The sequence below is a fragment of the Coptis chinensis genome, chromosome 3, assembly GCF_015680905.1.
Source record: "Coptis chinensis isolate HL-2020 chromosome 3, ASM1568090v1, whole genome shotgun sequence".
In the NCBI taxonomy this organism is placed as follows: Eukaryota; Viridiplantae; Streptophyta; class Magnoliopsida; order Ranunculales; family Ranunculaceae; genus Coptis; species Coptis chinensis.
The window spans coordinates 69,929,699-69,930,975 of record NC_141458.1 but is presented as its reverse complement, the minus strand read 5'-3'; the positions used below and the strand labels follow the sequence as shown (position 1 = coordinate 69,930,975).

The 1,277-nt window shown below is 44.4% G+C and overlaps 1 protein-coding gene across 1 annotated transcript; it reads left to right on the top strand.

Annotated features, from left to right (window-relative positions):
* The first annotated feature begins 538 nt into the window (after positions 1–538).
* On the top strand, positions 539–1,033 carry LOC147510586 (uncharacterized). Its single transcript, XM_086598186.1, has one exon. The coding sequence runs from the start codon at positions 539–541 to the stop codon at positions 1,031–1,033; it is 495 nt and encodes a 164-aa protein (XP_086454312.1).
* Positions 1,034–1,277: the final 244 nt, after the last annotated feature.

Here is a 1,277-nt window from a genome sequence, read left to right as displayed (position 1 = left end):
AGACCACTATCTTAACAGGGGGTATGACTGAAGAGGAAGGGGAAGTACTAGCAGCTGTAATGAACATCTCATTAGTCTCTCCACCAGTTACATACCTAGGCCTTCCCCTTACAAAGATCAAGATCGGGGTATAAGGGACTGCTTGCCTCTCATTGAAAATATCACGAGTCGAATATCGAACTGGAAGAATGAAGATTTGAATAGAGTAGGCAGAGTACAGCTAGTGAAGTCTGTCCTATCCTCTTTTCAAACATACTGGGCAAAGACTTTTGTTTTGCCTAAAGCAGTTTTGGAAAAGGTGGGTAAGATATGCAACAGATTTATCTGGGCAGGACCAAACATGGCAAAAAAGATGCACCACTCGAGTCATGCAACTCTCAGGAAGGAAAAAGAACAAGGGGGACTTGGGTTGATAGACCCAAAACTATGGAATCAAGTAGCATACTGTGGACTAGTCTTCAAACTGGTACAGAGGTCAGAGAACTTGTGAGTGAAATGGACATGGGAACATCACATCAAGCAAAATCATTTTTGGACAATGAAGATACCTCAGGACTGCTCCTGGGTCTGGAGAGGGATACTGAAGCACCGTGAAGTCTCATGGAAATATGTGAGGTACGTCATTGCAAATGGAAATGCGACAAGTTTCTGGCATGACCCCTGGTGCTCGAGCCCTCTCTATCTAAATCAACAAGCTAAAACACTGCTAGCTGGCACAGTCAATCTAGATGCGAGAGTAGCTGATGTAATCTCAGATGGCTGTTGGTCGAGCACTATTACAGAGTTACCTGACAGCGAAGTGAAGAAGTGGATCATGAAAACCGAGATTAATTCCTTCATAAGTTCAGATCAGGTCATTTGGACTCCGACAAGTTCTGGCAATTTCTCAATCTCCTCAGCTTATGCAGCGCTCAAAGATGTGCGAACCAAAGTCAAGTGGTACAAGATAGTATGGGGCAAGCTTTGGGTTCCTAGACATTCCTTTACAATGTGGCAATTATTCTCGGGGCCCTTCCTACACAAAACGGACTAAAAGGTAAAAAGGTGATTCAACGTTCTCGATCTTTGCTTATGTGATGGCCATGAGGAGAGCTCGCCCCACTTATTCTTTGACTCACCGGTATTCAAAACTAGTGTGGCAAGGTATGAAAAAGCAATGGGATTATCGAACTGGTTCGCAGCTCACACCGAGTGGTACCAGCTCATGCGCCTCAGTAGAACAAAAAACAACTACAACCGGTTATAAGGGCGCTGATATATGTCGGCAGTTCGGCAAT

Excerpts from the sequence above, each read along its gene's own strand:
- LOC147510586 (XM_086598186.1), top strand. The coding sequence starts at position 539 with ATGAAGATACCTCAGGACTGCTCCTGGGTCTGGAGAGGGATACTGAAG.